The sequence below is a fragment of the Manacus candei genome, unplaced genomic scaffold (genome assembly GCF_025592945.1).
Source record: "Manacus candei isolate 608988 ecotype Guabito, Panama unplaced genomic scaffold, ASM2559294v1 h1tg000028l, whole genome shotgun sequence".
NCBI classification, from domain to species: domain Eukaryota; kingdom Metazoa; phylum Chordata; class Aves; order Passeriformes; family Pipridae; genus Manacus; species Manacus candei.
In genome coordinates, this window is record NW_026138076.1 from 20,233,137 (window position 1) to 20,250,119 (window position 16,983).

At 43.7% G+C, this 16,983-nt stretch overlaps 1 protein-coding gene across 4 annotated transcripts in view; it reads right to left on the reverse strand.

The window, feature by feature from the left end:
• The window catches only part of GALNT7 (polypeptide N-acetylgalactosaminyltransferase 7), an 83,333-nt gene extending 67,757 nt beyond the window's left edge, over nt 1–15,576 (reverse strand). For 2 of the 4 annotated variants that reach the window (XM_051790180.1, XM_051790176.1), the window contains exon 1: nt 12,989–13,426. In XM_051790180.1, the coding sequence (XP_051646140.1) occupies nt 12,989–13,114 (126 nt within the window). In that variant the 5' untranslated portion in view covers nt 13,115–13,426. Of the gene's footprint in view, nt 1–12,988; nt 13,429–15,445 lie in introns of those variants that run through there. The other 2 variants (XM_051790178.1, XM_051790179.1) reach the window with 2 other exon arrangements.
• Between the last annotated feature and the right edge of the window lie 1,407 nt (nt 15,577–16,983).

Here is a 16,983-nt window from a genome sequence, read left to right on the forward strand (position 1 = left end):
CAATGCATCTCATTACACTAACATGGGCTTATGCTGGCTGCAATCAATGATCACCATCAAGCCCCCTTGTAAGGATCCAATCATACTTTTGTCACACAATGCAAACATAAAGGATTATTTTTAAAGTTCATTTTAAACGGAAAAAACACATCATTGTTTCCAGTAAATATAAAACTTATGTTAAAAACTGAGAATCAGTGTCTTTCATGTCTTGCTGTAAGTACAGCAGCCTCTCTGTTCTCAGCTTAAGAGCAAAACCATAACTAGGTACCTCTGATTACCTGCAGTTCCTGTGTGCATTTCACCACACACATACAAGCTTTGATTTTGAAATTATGCACCCTGAGAAATATTACCAAAACAAATACCTCCCAAAGAGGTACAAGACATCTCTCAAACACATGATCTAGGCATATGGGAATCAGAGAAAGGGGACATAGGGCAGATGAAGTGTGCTCAAGGACAGCAGATTTCAAAGAATTCTAATTATTTTTAAAGTAGGCCAACCCCCAGGATATATCCATTTCATCCAGAAAAATTAATCCAGCCTGCTCCCTGCCATCCTCTTTTCCCAAGGCCCCTCAGGCATACACAAAGATTAAAAGCTACATGAACTATCCTGGCAGTCTGCTCCCTTTTATCACAACAGCTTGACAACTCCCCTGTCATCACCAGCCTTGGTAGAAGATAATAATGGGAGCAAAACTTGTTAACTTCCCAAGAGGTGACTGACGTGACTATTCATGGAAAGGGTAAGCCTGCTCTCCACTACAGGCACTCTGCATCTTTCAAAAATTTGACCCCCTGTTTGTCTATGTGAAATAATGGCAATGGCTTTGACATTTTGGACACCTACTCACTGCTCTGTCAATAAGCACTCGAGGGGCTCATCATCCACTGTTAAAGTTGGGCCAGAGTAACTGTTTGCCCTAAGTTTGACATCAAAGACTTCTCCCAGTCTTGATTCCAGAATTATGGATAACTGTTCTCCTTGAGGATTTTTTTTTCTGTAGATGACCCTGAAAGAGGGCATTATGCCTGGACTTGCACAAAATGCTTCATGACCTCACTCTCAAGTCAACACTTCCTGGCGTTCCTTAGCCCAAACTTTCCTGTACTATTCATGTAAATGAAAACTAAGCAAAAGTTCAAGATGAGTATTTTAGACTGGTATTGGAAAACACAGAGGGACAGAAGACTCACCAAGATCACACAAATGTATCCAAGGAACTAATTAGCAGTTTTATTTTAGACACCCAGGGCTGAAATATCTCTACCGAGAGTACTCAAGACCACTTTACTCATTTGGTAAATCTCATGCTGTAGGAGTATTTTACACTGATTGAAATATCAGAATTTGGAGTTGAGGATCTCCAAAAAGCTAGACAAAAGGCAGCAGGAGATTCTTCTCCCTCACCAACAGGAGCTGAGACACAGGAAACCCATGCAGCATCCTTCTGGACTTGAGGGCCCTTGGCTAAGAGCTCTGAAATCAGAGGTAATCGATTAATTTACAATCACTAAAATTTCATATTCCATCAAAAGAAATAAACAACAGAAAACCCACCTACCCTGCTTTTCCATCTCTGCAGTTTACCAAGATACTGCTTTTACACTATCACTAGTGAAGGTCTTGGTTCTTGGTGCAGGAGGAACGTATTTCATAGATGGGAGGCAAATGAAAGAAATGAGAAAAAAACCCAACATATTTCATAGCTGCAGTTTAAAGCTTCTCAGAGACTTTGAAATGTTAGAATAACACTGTGGGAGATGGATTAGCAGAGCCAGAGCAGGTGAAGCGGTCTTATAAAAGCCATATATTATGAGCCTTGAAGAGCTGACTTCAAGGTCTCATTTAAGTGAGTGTAGCAAATCTTGTTTCAGAGAGAACCATACAGAGAACAATTAATTTTCTCTGTAGAACACATTATCTTAATATTGTCTTTCTTGATCTTCCTTCCCCAATCGGAAAAACAGAAACTTCATTTATGAGGTATCTTGGTTATTTTTTCCGGTTTTGTTTCAAAACATGAATACAGATGAGGCATTTTCTGCACCCAACCTAAAACATTAAATACTTCTTTCTTTGACATATCTAGAATTCTTATTAAATAGCTCAAAACAAAGACATTGCTTAAATATCTCAAATCCATAAAGGCAGGAACTGAGAAATAAAATGGGGTGCTGCTATGCTTTGGCCCTTTGTTCACTTAGTCATGCTTAAAAGGAAAATCTTTTACTACAGATTAAAATCAAACAAATTTTAATCCTAAGCTTGTTACAAAAATATCTGAATATGGAAAAAATTATATTTGGTTTCAAAAATATGGTATTTTTTCCAAAACACAGTATTTAAATAATAATTTTCTGCATTATTAAAAAAAATGAACTGTATTTACTCAAGTCAGAACAGTTCTTGCTGAGCTGTTTTCATTGCCAATTTTTTAAAATGCAGCAAAATAAGTAAGAAACTTTGTGGGCTGAGAACCATCTGCTTATGCTTTAATTTCATTAACACTTATATTTTGAGATTGTCAACTGTAAAGCAAGTTTTCCAAATGTAAACAGCATGTAAACCAGTATTATTGCTTTTACCTTATTCCTTCCTCCGCTTCTCTTCTGCTGCTCAGAGGTTTACCACACATCAGTGCTGACTGCTGCTATTTGCAGCTGAACGTTCCACAAGGAAATAAAAGGAAAATACGTTGCAGCTTAGGAAAGCAAGAGCAATGCAAAAAAATCTTACTGGAGTCAAGGATTGCAACAAGGGATTCAAAAAGACATGGTCAGAGAGAAACTTAAAAGAAATACAGACCACTCTAGAGCAGCAAACTGTTTGTTATAATAGTTTATTATATAGTTTATCATAATAGAGAGAAAAAATAAAAAAGTAATTTGTTCTTTTGCAAGGAAGCATGCTTATGCAGAAGGATGTTTAATTCATGATTAATACAATTCTTTTTAAAGCATCATCTCTTCATTACAAAAAGTAGCCATTTTTGTTTCAGTAATAATGTATATATGTAGCCTGGTAAGAAAAATATTTTTATTCCCACATGGGAAGTCCATGGGTTTTCAGAAAATAGGAGTTCTGTGCTATAAAATGCACCTGTAGGAAAGCACCAACCTGCTTCAAAATCAGCTCACACTAAGCAAAGAATTTGTTTTTTTTTTTTTTTCAAATTTCAGACCTATCAATGCAAAGATATTCCAGTGAGTAAGCAAACAGTTCAAAATTGTTCAATCCCAAGCAGAGGGAACACAATAAGGATGCTTATTTGAAAAACAAAGGTAGAATACAAGTATTAGCATTCTCCTCTAGATCTTTTTACAGTTATTTCCACCAAAGCACATACTTTCCCTGCAAGCTCTTTCAAAGAGGAGGATGCTATAATTAAACAGATAAATCCTAATCTCCCATAAAGCACAACCTTAACCTTTTGTTTAAGTTTACAGAAACCCACTAAGTTTAATTTTTTCTCTTACAACCTATGTTAGGTGAAAGGCCAAAACACCCCCAAAACCAAGCCTAAACAGTATCACAGGTTGTGAGCACATGCATATTGGTGGCTCCTAACTGTTCCCCTTTGTTGAGCCATGCTGGCAACATCTTACTTCCTGAATGTTACCTTGACTCTGTGATTAGTCATAGGGGGAAAAACCTCACTCACCAAAACAGTGTCTAAACCTAGCACACTGTGGGACAGAGATGGACAGATAAAGGCAAATTCAAGCAAGATAAATTCCCTTTAATTCACAAAAATACTAAAGAGAACTGATGGACAAGGTGGCCTTTTGAGCAGCATGGCTTTGTGGCCAAAGCTCAACTGGAGTTGAAGCTGGCCAGAACTGTAGGGGACAATTGAAAGATTTTTTTAAAAATACATTAACGGCAAAAGGCATTGCAAAAATGACACCGGGCTGTTACAGGATGATGATGGTTATCTCAGAAACAGGGACCTTGACTAGGCAGAGATGTTTAATGCTTTCTTTGTCTTCAACACCAATGATGGACTAAGGGGGTTCCAATGATCAACTGGTTGACCCCGAAGCTGTATGGGATTTGCTTCTCCAGCTGGATCCCTAAAAATCTATGGGGCCCCATGGAATTCATCTGACAATGCTTAAAGAGCTGGCTAAGGTCATCACAGGGCCTCTCTTGGTGATTTTTTAAAAGGTCTTGGAAAGCTGGAGAGGTCCCAGTTGACTGTAAGCTGGCTAACACTGTTCCAATTTTCAAAAGGGTAAGAAGGATGACCCTGGAAACTACAGGCCTGTCAGTCTCACTTCAGTGCCTGGTCAAGTTATGAAGAAGATTATTCTGAGAGGTGTTCAAAAACATCTAAAAGACAACGCAGTCATTAGTCACAGTCAGCACAGGTTCATGAGGGGAAAATCCCTCTTGTCAAATTTGATTTCCTTTTATAATAAGGTAACCCAAGAAATTGATCAAGGGAAGCCAGTCAATGTAATCTTTCAGGATTTCGGTAAAGCTACCAATGCTGTCTCTCACAGGATCCTTCTGGACAAAATGTCCAGCACACAGCTGGATAAACACATCATGTGGTGGGTGAGCAATTGGCTCATGGGTCGAGTACAGAGGGTAATAGTGAAGGGGTGACATCAGACTGGTGACCTGTCACTAGTGGGGTTCCACAGGGCTCCATCTTGGGCCTTGTGCTCTTCAACATCTTCGTAAATGACTTGGATGCAGGACTGGAAGGGATACTAAGTAAGTTTGCAGATGATACAAAATTGGGAGGTGCTGTTGACTCCCTGGAAGGCAGAGAGGCCCTGCAGAGAGACCTTGACAAATTAGAGGGCTGGGCAATCACCAACCATATGAAGTTTAACAAGGGAAAGTGCCAGATTCTGCACCTGGGATGGGGCAACCCTGGATGTATGTACAGACTGGGGTATGAGATGTTGGAAAGCAGTGCCATAGAAAGGGATCTGGGGGTCCTGGTTGATGGTAAGCTGAATATGAATCAGCAGTGCCCTGGCAGCCAGGAGGATCAACTGTTAGTAAGAAAATTTCCCTGTCCAACCACCCAGCAGACACTCTGGCAGTCACACCCGTGCTACCTGCAGACCGCGGCCCCTTTGCAGTGGGCAGCTCCAGTGAGTTGACAGGTGCCCCACTTGACTCCCTGCACACCCCACACTCACACATTCAGACCAGGTTTCCTTACTGGCTCAGTCCTAGGTTTCCCACAACACTCTCAGACATTTGGATCCTTCAAATAGTTTAATCTTGGTGCAATAAGTAAATAATAAAATAACAGCTCAACTTGGAGGCCTCTGAGGGAGGGACCCTGAACAAAGGAAACTCTGGGCTTTTATACGCTCAGAGTCTAAACTTGGGAAAGTCTGGGCTGCTGTCTTCTGTGCTTGTGCCTCCGAGTGTCCCCATGCCCTTTGCTATGCAAAGGGTCTGCAGTTCAGTTCATGGCCTCTTGCCTGTGGCACCTGCCACACAGAGCTCAATCTGCAGCTTGGACTGCAGCTGCATATTCATTAACACTGTCTCTGGGGGTACATGAGGCAAAGCATCGCCAGCCAGTTGAGGGAGGGGATTGTTCTGCTCTGCTCTGCACTGGTGCAGCCTCACCTTGAATATTGTTTTGGGCACTGGAATATAAGAAAGATATTCAGCTATTAGAGAGTGTCCAAAGGAGGGTAACAAAGATGGTGAAGGGCCTTGAGGGAGAGCCATATGAGGAGCAGCTGAGGTCATTTGGTCTGTTCAGCCTGGAGGAGACTGAGGGGAGACCTCATCACAGCCTAAAACTTCCTCGTGAGGGGAAAGGAGGGGCAGACACTGATGTCTTCTCTGTGGTGACCAGTGACAGAACCCAAGGGAATGGCCTGAAGTTGTGTCAGGGGAGGTTTAGGTTGGATATTAGAATAAGGTTCTTCACCCAGAGGGTGGTTGGGCACTGAAACAGCCTCCCCAGGGAAGTGGTTACAGCACCAAGCCTGATAGGGTTCAAGCATTTGGACAATGCTCTCAGGCACATGATGTGACTTCTGGGCCTCTCCTGTGCAGGGTCAGGACCTGGACTTTGATGATCTTTCTGGGTCCCTTCCAACTCAGAATACTCTGTGATTCTATGTTGCTATTTTTACACTAATCATCTGCAGTAGACATTTGTTTTCCATACTTAAGGAGGAAATCTAGTAATTAAATATAACTGTTACCAGACTTGGAGTCCTTCTCTCAGATTATATGGCCTAGTTACTGCAAAAAGCATCCCACTCCTACCCCCCCCCCCCAAGGTAGAAGTCAAACCTATTAATGTAACAGCTTAGCCTGCCCTATTTCCACTTGGCAGTCTCCCGTAATGCTGATTTAATATCTGACAAAAATAGGACAAAGACGCTGTCATTTTTCATTAGAGAAAGTCAGTTTAATACAAGCAATTTTGACTCTGCTGAGCTTGGGTTAGGGAAGGTGAATTGCTGCTTGGCCATGTGGCAAAAAATCCACGTATCTGCTTCTGGATATGTCTTTCTCTCAAGGCTGTCATCCTGATGACCCACTGAGTCTTTTCCAATGACTAAATTTACTAGCACCAGAATTCCTACTACTTCAGTTTAGCTACCCATATCTTATTTCACCACATTTAAAATTGAGAGTTAATTATTTCCTAGATTTTGATTTTAAAGAGGAATTTATTACATGCTATTTTTAATATCCCACCATTTGGCCACTAAGCAGCACAAACTACCACTTATGTTTTGTTTTGGTTTTTTTCCCTCCAAAAACAAATTACAGCCTACCCAGTCTATGGCATTAGTTCCAATTTCTGTGGTCTTACTAATGTTTTCTTCATTAGATACTGCAACAGATGAATAGTTTTGCCTGTATGATTCCCAAAACAGACACAATTACTGGCTTTTGTTACATTATGTTACCTAAGCGTGCAGCGTCACCTTTCATCCTAGGCTAAGGATCCTGACAAAGGTTCCCTGGATACTCTAGGTCCCTCTTCTTCTGCAGTGGGATTCCTGAAAAGCAAATGCCAGGTCTAGCTTAAGATCTTTGATTTTTCATTTGTTCAGTTGTTTTACATTACTCACAAATGGTAACACTTGGGGCAAAAACAGGACAAAAGGAATCTTGTCACATTCATAAAAAAATGGTGCAAACCTGCTCTTTATAGAGGAGTAGACATTTACATAATGAATAGACTTGAGATAATAATGAGTTCTTTACCTAACATAATACAAGCGATCTTAATGACAAGAGAGTTCAAGAAACTTTTAATGCAATCTATATATGTATACATAAATTGTAGGTATTATGTAGGTTCTCTTTTTTTCCATTTCTTCACATTGTTTGCTTTGTGGTCATTGATTCTGCAACATAACTCAAAGCATTTGTCAAATTATTTCCCTTTTAATATGATAGGGATTGGGGTTTTTACACTATCCCAAGGGTGATAGATTTTTACAAGTTTTTTCAAAGTCAATTTAGATGAAAGCACACATTAAAAAAATTAGCATTTAATATCTCAAAACATTTTGCCTATTACTGTTGCTAGCAACACTGAAGATTACTCTAATAAGTGATGCTTACTTTCCACAACGGCAGTAGTTTGGCTATAGCAAGCTCACTAGCTCACTGTGCACAGATTTCAAACAGAACTTGTTGAGCACAAAAAATTTGCCAAGGTGTTAATTTCTGCTGAATGTTCTATGACAAGTAGTGACTTATTATAGCTTTGATTGGAGAAGGTAGCGTGGCTACATCTAACCCTGCACCTGTATGGAGCTTTTCATACCCAGGTGACGCATGATGGTGTTGAGCTTCCAGATAATACCAGAGCGGCAGAACCGATGCAGTGCCCTTTGTGTTAGGTCTCATGCAATTATGGAAAGGCAAACAACTCAAAAGTGACCAACATACAGATACAAAGCAACTGGAGAGAGATTATTTTGTTATTTAATCACCCGTGTACCACCATGTTTTTAGCAAGTTCAGACAACTTGAATACCTTCACTACTGAACACCACTCTCCCTGTTACATCAGATTTACCATCCTATTTTGACTCCTGCCTTTCCACCAGTAATTGTATCAACTTCAAATTCCTATGTCTCAGTTTCTCTTCTAAACACACTTGCCATTATTCCTGAAGGGAAAGTGAAGAATTTCCTCTGGGATATACACCACAAAGTATCTAATTTAAACCGCAATAACACTTCAAGTTCAGTCTGCAACTTGTCATTAAGATCTCAGTGACAGTCCAGCCAAGCTATACAGGATATTAGCAGTTCTTAAAGTGGGGCAGAAGAGGTGTCACCAGAAAGCTCAAAAATGTCCGTTCAGCTTTTTTCTCTTTTTTTTCTAATGCTTCTGCCTCCACATCATAAATTCTCCACCTTCTATTGTCCATGTGGGAATTATAATGTTTAAACTTGGCAGTCAGTGAAGGCCCATAGCCCCAGCTGCAAGCCCATCATCTGGTTTCCTGAACCAGAAGGACGTGCTAGAATCGCCACCTGCAGTAGGGCACTCAGCAAAGCCTCCTCTCCTGCTCCAAGGGCAACCACTCATCCCTCACTCTGGCATGGCTGCTGTGACATCTGGCAGCAAGGACAGCTAACAGCTAACTGTCCTGGCTGGGAGATGAGAGTATAAATGTCTAAGGGTGGGAAACTGACCTCAAAAGCTCCTATTAAGTTATAGAGCACTGAAAGCACATCTGGTATAGGAGATATGCATGCTGTCAAGGGGTGGTAGGAGGAAGGAGACAGTTGTCCAACTTTTTAAGCCACCCAAAAAAAGCCCTGGGAACACAGTACAGAAAGTCTGAGAACTGTTGACAAACAAATATGATGGGAACAAAAGCCCATTAAAAACATGCCGCTTACAGACACAAAAAATTAAATACCTTCAATATACAAGAAGCCCATCAGTGGCTCAGGTGCAGTGGCTATGGGAAATACTGAAAATACTGTAATGCTTCAAATCTGAAGCACCATGTTCCCAGATATGAGGCCAAGCAGCCCATGCCAAATTTTCAGGAAGTTCTCCTCATTGTACACATGAACAGGACAGAACATGGAATTTATTTTGTGGGTTTATCAATCTCACCACCACATTTCTGACTTGTGCAAGGTCAGCCACATACTTCCAGCAAATCTTTTACTACCTTACTAATCCCCTTCCGGAGCATAGGAACACACTGGACACTCTTCCTTACTAAGTCCTTCATATCGACAAATGAACAGAGTAATTTGTATTTGATCAGATTCAGAGAGTTAAAGTTGACTTATAGTACATTTACTCCAAATATGCTTTCAATTTTTCAGTAATGAATCTTTCTTTACTGTTTTGGTCCTATGGTTCTGCCTGCTGTACTACCTACTCCTTGACAACACCAGCTTTTAAGGCTGTGCCTCTGAGGCTGATCATTAGTGACACACCTTGCTGGAGACCAGCAAGTACTATAGCTGGGATCTCTACAGCAGTCTTCTTCTGATGAATGGCCTCAAAGGTGTGATTGGCTTATGGTGCAGGGCCAGGAGCTGGACTTGACAATCCTGATGGGTCCCTTCCAACTCAGCATATTCGCTGAATCTATGATTCTCAGTCACTTCCTGCTGCCTCCAAAACTGTGACCCCTTGACCAGAAGAGCAGAAGGTATCAGAAAACATCCAAGAAACACCACAACATGCTAATTAAATCAATGATTCTACCTAATCTTTTACCACAGCCATAAACAATAGAATCCTTGCCTAAATATTCAGTAACTTTGCAGTCCTTACTAAGCAGGCAACCTTACTTACAAAAAAGCTGATGTTCATTTAAAGACTCTGAGGACAGATGTTAATATATTTTCAATGTTTCTGTTTGGTTTAGATTGAAAACTGAAAGCTCATATGGATAAGAGTGATTTTATTGTCTTTGGATATTTCTGATAATGCAAATAAATACTTTACCTCTCCCTCCAAATCCCACAGTACTTTTTCCTCAAATGGATTCCTGGAGAAAGTTCCACAGTCGGGTTACCTGGAGAAGACTTTTGTCCTCCCAACTTCTATATATGCTTTCAATGAACATAGCATCTGTGGGAATCTTCCATGAGAAAGAAAGGTCTTATCTCCAACTGTCTGTATTACTGTTATTACTTCTTTGTTCTCTCATTTCCTTCCTAAACAGCCACTTCTCCACTTTCATTTTTATTTTGAATACTCTCTGTACATTAATCTTTTTAATTCTCCAAAAGAACTCTGAAATCTTTTATCAGTAGAAAAAAACATAACAGTATTCGAAGGAATAATTTTTTAAAGGTACATAGTCAAAACACTACAAGGTCTTCAATATTACCTATTGTCTGCTGCTGTAAGCAGGAAAAGATTCAAGGTTACAACTAAAAAAGAATAACACGGCAGATCTTTTGATCTTTAATGTTTCGGTGTTATTAAAAAGTGACAAGGGTTACAGTGCAGAGAGGGAAAGGGTACTGCTGAGGTTAGCTAAAAAAAGCTAAATTCTATTTTAAACTGGCACTGTCTGAGGAGGAATTTTATACTTGTTAGCTAGAGCTTTCAACACGAGCAAAGGGAGGAGGGTGTTGTACAGGAAGAAGAATTAATCTGTCATCTTTGGCTTAACAAACTTTCGGGCAACTAACAACAGAGCAAACACACACATTTGTATAACTGAACAACATGCACAGCACTACATTTTAAAGAAACAGTTAAGATTAAGCTACTTCCCACATCCTGAAGCTGTACCAACGCACAGTCTGTTTCCAGGTGTTGCAGGGAGCACACCACAAGATACAAGACCACCTCTTGGGATCAGCTCTGCCTCTCCTAGCATAGTGCAGGGCATGTAGGTCCTAATCTCTGAACATATTGGGCTCTGACAGCTCCCCAGAAATATGCTGTGAAGCACTGCTAGCAGAGAATGCAGTCATTACTGCTTAACTACTATTCCTTACCTGAGCAGCTTCTGAGGTGGAAGGTACTCCAAACCAAAACACAGATTTAGTAGTAACGATACTGTTTCCCAGAAAATGATGAAGCAGCATGTGTTACCCACTCTCATATATATCACAACAGCAAGTAAATAGCTGATCTAGCTAATGAACCAGATATTCTGTTTAGATTTCATCACTGTCAGTGTTTACTCAATATGATTATATTTGTTCTCAACAAAGACTGAATTATTTCCTGAGATGGCTGTCATGGATATTTCCTCCTCCAGTCAAGAGAGGGTAATCAAGACAGAATGCTGCTTCATCAGGGGCTGGACCGTAAAAACTCTTCCAATCCCTTTACTGGCATACACACCAGATAGAAATATTTCTGAATTAGACCTCACATGGGAATGGAAGTAGATACAATGGTTCAGACCAAAAGTCTCCAAGTAAAAGCATTTAGGCTCATAAGAAAGGACAGCATGATTCATTACAGCACCTGAGTAAGCTGATAAAGCATATGCACTATAGGGCAGTTGGCACCCCAGAATAAGCATCTGAAGATGGTCACTGCCCTACACAGCAATGCAATCACAACTACTTTTTTTCCCCAGAGATTGTCACTTTGCAGGTCCGTTTACAGCCCTTTCCTGAGCACAAAAAGTAACCTGACTGCTTTTGATGCAAAATGTCTTCTCCCTGACATTTTCTTGGGAGGTATGCAAATAAATTCCTGAAGGTTTTTCTGCACACAGAAAAGCTCATCTCGTGTCTAGAAAACCAGATTACAGAAACTTCACTATTTAGTAAACTGCTTATCTCCAAAAGAACCACTGTGGCCTATTACCTCAGCAGTAACTGCCAAGATACAGCAAACTGTAACAGCTTCAGAAGACAGAACATTTGCTGAAGGAGTTTGGAGTCATTTCCAGTTTTTGAAAGCAAGAGTTCTGTCAGTTCACTTGCCTTCCACAATTATTGAAAGTAGCACACTAGAGAGGGCCAATGATCATTAGCAAACACATCTTAAAAGATCCCTTTTTAAGATAATCACTTGAAAATTTTATGACTTTTCCAAGATTATTTTAATCTTGGCTAATCTTACTTCAAGCAGATCTCCCTAAGTCCAGTTACATTCCTGAGCTCTAAAACATCTGGTGAAAACGGAAGAAGCACTTTGACTTCTTCTGAGACCCTGGTGTCAAAGGGTCAGATTATTCTCACCTGACTAATACAAGGCCACGGCAAGACTCACTCTGCAGATTTGTTCTGACATCCTGAAGCTTTTCTGGATGCGCTGCCCACCTAACACCTCACCATTTCGGGTTGGAAGATCTGCACCGCCAGCTGGATAAAGCCTTTTGGCTTTCCGTGCGCTGTTTTTAAATCACCTGATCTGCTGCTTCTCCTTGGCAAAGCCTGCCGTTTGGTTAGAAAAGCGCCAGGAAGCCGATCCGCGGCGCCTAGGTGAGTTGGCGAGGGAACACCTGCGCCCTTTGCTGAACCTCTAGGGAGACCTTTGCAGGACACTTACACGCAGCGGACATCGGCGCAGGTATTTAGGGATGGAAAAGCCCCAAAGGGGAGACGAACCCACAGGTTTCGGGTGCCCAGGGCACCGCCGGCGGGGAAGTCCCGGGGAGTGAGGGAAGGGCCCCGGCGGGACACTGCCCGCAACACCGCGCCGGCGGCGGGCACCGGGTGGGCGGGGGGCAGTGGCGGCCCCGCGCCGGGTGGGGCAGCGCGGATCGGACACCGGGGATGGGACACCGGGGATGGGACATCGCCCGGGCTGGGCCGCCGGGGTCGCCCGGAACACGGCTTCCCCGATCCCCGCCGCGGGCAGCTCCACGGCGCGGCGCCGCCCGGGCTCCGGGGGCCGGATGAGGCCGGCCTCGCCGCTTCGCGCTCCCCTCTCAGGCCTGCAAGGCTCCGCAGGCCGCAGCCCGGGCAGCCGCCCCCCAGCCGTCCGCAGCCGCCGCCGGTCACAGCCCGGGCGCGGTCCCCGCCACCCGCTCCGTCGCGCCCGCCCCGGCGCCGCCGCGCACTCACCCGCGTCCGTCCCGGGAGATCTGGCTCCTCGGCGCGGGGCGACAGCGAGGACCAGAGCAGCAGCAGCCCCAAGAAGCTGCCCGCCAGCAGCACGGCGCGCAGCAGGAAGCCCAGCTTCAGCCGCATCCTCTCGCCCGCCCTCTGCCTCCCGCCGCCGCGCACGCAGCGCCCGGCCCCGCGCACCGGCCGCCTTCCGCCCCCCGCGGCACGGCACGGCCACGGCACGGCCCCGCCGCCGCTCCCCCGCCTCCCCCGGCCGCCGCTGCTCTCCGGCAGCCGCCCGCCTGCGGAGGCTGTCCTCCCGCCGCCGCACGTACAAACTTTCTTTTTTTCTTTTTTTTTTTTTTTTCTCTGTTTCTCCCTTTTTTTTCCTCCCTCCCCCGCTCCGCCCCGGCAGGCTCCCCGCTGCGGGCTGCACGCCTGCCTCCCCGCCGGGCGCAGCGGCCGGGGTGATGCGGAGCAGGAAGTGGCCGCCGCGGCAGCCGCGGTTCCACGTGGCCGCCCCGCACCGGGGCGGGGGCGCCTCGCCCCGGGCCGCCGCTCGCTCCTGCCCCCGCCCCGGCCGCCCCGCCGGGAGTGCGCTCCCGCGCACCTGCTGCCGCCCGCACCGCGGCTGCACCCCGCCGGCAAGGGGGAGGAGGGGGAGAGCTCGAGTGGGGCTTGGGCTTTCCCAGCTGGGTGGGCAGCGCTGCTCGGGCACCGACTATTAAAAATTAAGGTGCAAACGCTTAACTCGAAGGGTTGTCATAGGCGTAACACAGGCCCGTTAATTACGTGCAGCCTGGGCAGAGTAGCACTGGAAAGGCAACAGATTTTTCTTGCGGATAGCAAATTAAGTACAAGATTACAGAGATGCTATCAGCCCCATAGCTTGTGTGTTTTGTTACTAATTTTCTGCACTAAAAGTTAGGCATCCTATTTCCTCCTTTGGAGAAATCTGACACGTGCACGCACACACACAAACATGATAATGTAAGCTCTCCACAAAGCAGAGTGATGCAAGAACAATACAATTTAATACTTTTGCCTTTTCTGTGTATTCAGTATTATCCTCTTGCTTTGATGATTTTTAGTTCTAATTCTTGTGCGCGCTGGAAGGATATCAGATCCAAGGATTCTGAATATTAACTTTCAATGATAAGGAGTATAGAAATGAAACAGGATATTACACCCTGAACAGGATCACTTTGGAGGAAAAAAAATCCCCACACCTAAGTGACCTTTGTAGCTGGACACACCTAAACACAGAAGTCTTTGTTTATTCATATAACTTGTGCTATAGCACTGTGTGCTTTTTTTTTCTTCCCCATTCCATAAGATCAAGGTATGAGACGTAGACAAATGTGATGTTTAAGGCATGTGCAACAGCCCTAATCCTTACAGGTGTTTGCACAGCCTTGTGACTTCCACAGGTCCTCAGAACTGTTTTCCCCAAACCCCCTCCCTGTTTGCAGTTGCAGTAATTAGACAAACATCCCAACACAAAGGTTTAGGTGACTGTTTTCACGTAGGTAACAGCATCTGCACAGGGCTGGGAGGGATCGGGGTTTTTTGCTGGGAAAGACATGAGTTGGGGTGCTCAGCTCTGAACAGATCCCTCGGCTTCCTGAGCCTGGAAGGAAAAGGCAAGCTGGGGCTGTAAACTGTGGAGCTCTGTAGGCTCTCAAAGAAGTATGAAGTGTTTTCCCCATGTCTTGTTTCATTCCTTTCTGGAGACCTTATGGCAGCAAACAGTGCTCTTTCCTCATGTTGTTTCATTCTCCATGTTTGGGATCCCTTTTTAGTCTCCTGTGCTGTTGCTCTCAGCACATTCAAGAAGAGTAAAACAAAAAAAGAAGTTACACTTAGCACTGCATTGAGGGTACAGTAAAACTCGCTACAGCCATGGGATGTGATACCACTGCTGCTGCTTCTCAGAGCTGAGAGTGACAGGGACAGAGCTCTCTGCATGCCAAGTTGATACGATGAAAACTCACATTTGTAAGGCTGCCTGCCAAAACTGGGTTTGAGGGTTTTTTTATATGAAGGTGTATGTTCTGTTGAAACCCACAGGCAAGCCACATATCTATCATTATCACAGACAGCTGCACGCTAGACAATGACCAAGAGTTTTGTTGGTTTGGTTTTAGATACCCAAAGTCTTGCTGTCAGTGTATTCCCCCATTAGTTGTCTGAGGACAGTGGCTTCTGTACAGGGCATTTTAAAAACTCTGCATTTTACCCTGAAAGAGAAGAAGTTGAAGACCACTGGGAGGCAGTACGGGGCAACGGAGAGGGTGTTCATACCAGCCAGCCCCTCTCTCTTCCAGAACCGCCAATGACAGGAGACTGGAGAAGGCATCATGTTTCTGCTTGACTATTACACCTGCCTGCCCTGGTGCCTTCACAGCAGGGAGAACCACCTGCTCATGTACTGGCCAGGCAGTCTGACTCCAGAAGTATTAGATTAATACTGACCTTGGAAGTAGTTTTATTTCAGTCGTATCCTCATTAAGGATACGCTGAAGTTTCAAATTCTGAGCTTACAGTTTCTCCTGTGTAGTAAAGTGCCTAAGAAGACCTGCAGAACATATTTTCACTCTTGTTGAATTCGTACCACCTAAGACAGAAAATGCAAATTAAAGTTGGCTTTGAATTGCCTGCAGTAACATTCAAAACCACTTTTCAAAGTCTTTTATGGCCTGGAGGGGAAAAGAGAGAGAGTTAAGCACAAATTTTTGCCTCTCTCAGTTACAAAATATGAGTATATATATAAATAAAAATCATGACACTTGTACTATCCAGGCAGCACTAAAACATGACACAATTCTGACTGTTATTAGGGAGTTAATCAACCTCTTTTAGACTGATATTCAGTCATTCAAATGTTTCAAATATATTGGCAACTGTCATAATGTTTGTATTTATATGTGGACGTCTACTGCTTGTTGGACAGAAATCGTTATGTTCACTTCTCCAGCTATGCCTCCAAATAAATATCCAATGGCATATAAGTCATTACAAAGTCTTGCTGCTCTTGAACCAGAGACCTGGAGGTGAGGTATCCGATTACCAATCCCCTAAGCCATGCAGTTGCCTTATTGCTGGGGATTTGGGGGATGGTGTCTGAAGCAGGGTCACTAACAAATGTCAAAATCTCATGCAGTTGCTCACATGGGAGAAGCGTCTGGATTTGGATGTGCCTCTTAACTCTTGTCCTGAATATTTGGCCACAATAAAACAAACTGCTTCAACACAACGTCTGAAAGGAAATTCCTATAGACTTTTGTACCTATCAAGATGAAAGTAATGTATTACAAAGTTCATAATGCAACAAGCTGCTGTAAAGGCTTGACTGTACATAACCCCCCCATTTTACTCATCTGAGGGGGATTTTTCTGTCAAAACATAGGTGGTCTTTGTAAAATCTACAAGTCAGAGACCACCTTTTCTTTCTGTTCAGTTTGGTGAGCACAAAACAAAAGTGGGGTTTTTCCCATGTAAACAGGTTCTTTGAAATTAGCATTGGTGTACTGGTTTGGGCTAGGATAGAGTTTATCTTCATAGTAGCTGTATGGGGATACATTTTGGATTTGTGCTGGAAACAATGTTGATAACACCGGGATGTTTTGGTTATTCCTGAGCAGCGCTTGCAGAGTCAAGGCCTCTGCCGCTCCTCACCCCACCCCATAAGCAAGCAGCCTGTATGTGCACAAGGAGTTGGTAGGGGACACAGCTGGGACAGCTGATCCCAACTGACCAAAGGGATATTCCATACCATATGGTGTCATGCTCAGCATATGAAGCTGGGGGAAGAAGGAGGAAGAGGGGACATTTGGAGTGATGATATTTGTCTTCCCAAGTCACTGTTACACATGATGGAGCCCTTTTCTTCTGGGGATGGCTGAACACCTGCCTGCCCAAGGGAAGAGGTAAATTAATTCCTTGTTTTGCTTTGCTTGTGTGCATGACTTTACTTATTTAACTGTCTTTATCTCGACCCAAAGGTTTTCTCA